Here is a 2,500-nt window from a genome sequence, read left to right as displayed (position 1 = left end):
CAGTTATGGAAACTCTGATGATTCACTTAAACATCTTTATTTAAAATGTGCCTATGAATCCTGGTGAAGGAGAACTCCAGGATAGGAAAAGTAAATGGCTCCTTTCTAAAACTTCATTTATTTTTGCACTTTTAATTTAACCTATGGAAATTTACATTAAAATAACAATTTATGGATTTTTTTAAAGCTATTAATATAAGGAAAGTCAAAAGTAAGACTGACTATTTAGGGACAGATGCTCATCTGGTGTAAATCAACATAGCTCTGTTGCAGACAGTGGAACTACATCAATTTACAACAGCTAAAGAAACTGGATTTTAGTCTAACGTTTGTAGATAATTCACTTTACTTTGCTGAATACTGTTGTTTACAAAGCAAAATAACTAGTCATTGTTTGGATACCATTGCACAAATACCTGGTCACAACAGTTAGTTAAAGTATGAAGCTAGAATTCCAGTGTTAATTCCCTGCAACTAAGACAACTGAATCATCTACTTCCATGATGTTTTACTGTAGCTTTATGTGGATTGATTTCATTTGTGTTTATCATAGTATTTTTAAAGACTCTATTGTCATGATTGGATTAGCCAGTTGCCTATAGGTAGCCCATTCAACCCTAGCCAGCTTTGTAGTTACCATCTGCTTAGCATACCATAAGAAATAAGATGGTGGTCTTAGGTAACGTTCACATTGGAGAGAGGTCAGTATCACCAAAACCACCACCACCGCGTTTGGCACCCTTCTTGACAGTCTCAGCAGAAAAGCCAAGAACTGAACAGACAGGGAGACTTAAATATCCTCTCACCCTTGGAGGTGGGTCCTTCCAGATCAGAGCTGAGGTACACTGGAGGGAAAACTTACACTGCTCCTGCCCAGGTTGTGCCTGTTTTGTGGATAGATGGAGGACTTCAGTCTCCACGGCTATCAATCCAGCACCTTTCATGAGCACAATATTCATACTAAAAATTCAATCCTGATCCCACTGAAGCTAATGGCAAAACTCCTATTGACTTCAATGTGAGCAGGCTTGGATTCCTAAAACAATAATTGTTTTTAAAAGTCTCAGTAATCTGCTCATAGTTTTCAAAAGTACCCCAAATACACATTTTTCCAGCAAGATCAAAACAATTAGACAGAAACAGTTATAGCCTATGGGGAAAATCCCAGTCTAGTGTTTTTATGAAAAGTACATTTTTTACTGAGTAGGCTTTAAGGCCCAGACCCTCAAAGGTTTTTAAGCACTCCCTTAACTCCCTTAGTCATCACTTAAGTTCCACTTCAGCCCATATCTATGGGACTTAGGTGCCTAAATACATTGGACGATCTGGGCCTAAAATCTCTCCCAGAGTCACTACATTCTATCTATTTATCAAATAAACATTTAAGAACTGTTTGGTGTTTATTTTTAAAGACGTGTGTCACACAACAGAACAATTCATAATACGCACATGAATATTTGCAGTAGTAAGCATGTGTGTATTATGGACCCACTCCGTCAAATCATTAACTTAAAAAAATTATGAATGTAATTACCATTCATGTGAATAATAGCTTTTTTCATCTCAATAGCTTAGTTGGATTCATTTTTTTAAATGCCAAAAGAACTTAGTCCATATTTTAGAGAAAAAGCCAGAAATGTTTCATTTAAAAGATGAATTCTTTTGAGTTCAGAAACATTTGTAACCATAAAACTTCACTTTTTCCTTGTGCTCTTGAAACTTACAATCAAACATGTTTAAGAGAAATTTGGTTTAAACAAATAACTTCCAGGCTGCAAACTTTTTATGCCAAGTTTCATCTCTGAGAGAATTTTTACAGCCAAGTTATTAATAGGGATGGATGAAGTGGTTTGGATATAAGAAATACCTGAACCATTGCCCTAAACTTTAACTGAACCATTACTGAGGTTCAAAAAAGTTTGGAGAACTTTTCTAAAAAAGTATTGTTCGTTGCTGAGTACTTCTTCACTTCCTGTTTCTAGCTGGAGCCGAGTGGGAAATGCTGTTGATATCTATATATAAAACTGGAATCTGGAAGTATCAGGCATTTTGTAACAGAGAGGCTGATCTCAAGATATCAAGACCAGTTTTCCAGACTGAAGCAGTTCAGATAGGCATTGGAGCTTTTGAGTGCTTCCCTGATCTGAGCTTCTGAGTTATTCTGAGCTTTGTCCACTATTAGTCAACCACTCTGTAAATGCTCACAGACCCAATATTGTGAACGTACCACCATTATATTCTAATCTAATCTATCTGTAAAAGTGGGGAGATATTACTCTGAACTTTACACTTACCAGTGTAGACAAAGCGTCCAGGAGCACCTTTACAGAACTGCTTGGATTTGTAGGAGAGAGTTACTTCAACAACTCCAGGAATGTGCCGTGGTGGGGTTTGAACTCTGATGGCATGGGGTGTTATCAGCTATAAAAATCATACAGTAAACATAGTTTAAATCACGATGGCAGTGATAAGACAGATGCTTGCCAGTTGGATATAATTA

General features: G+C 36.7%; 1 protein-coding gene across 6 annotated transcripts in view; it reads right to left on the bottom strand.

Moving 5' to 3' along the window:
• Positions 1-2,500, bottom strand: part of EBF3 (EBF transcription factor 3) — a 131,840-nt gene that overhangs the window by 35,799 nt on the left and 93,541 nt on the right. For all 6 annotated transcript variants that reach the window (XM_032786912.1, XM_032786920.1, XM_032786876.1 and 3 more), the window contains exon 10: positions 2,295-2,421. In XM_032786912.1, the coding sequence (XP_032642803.1) occupies positions 2,295-2,421 (127 nt within the window). The remainder of the gene's footprint in view (positions 1-2,294; positions 2,422-2,500) is intronic.

The sequence above is a fragment of the Chelonoidis abingdonii genome, chromosome 15, assembly GCF_003597395.2.
Source record: "Chelonoidis abingdonii isolate Lonesome George chromosome 15, CheloAbing_2.0, whole genome shotgun sequence".
Taxonomy (NCBI): domain Eukaryota; kingdom Metazoa; phylum Chordata; order Testudines; family Testudinidae; genus Chelonoidis; species Chelonoidis abingdonii.
The sequence above is the reverse complement of the archived record's forward strand: the minus strand, read 5'-3'. Positions and strand labels throughout refer to the sequence as shown.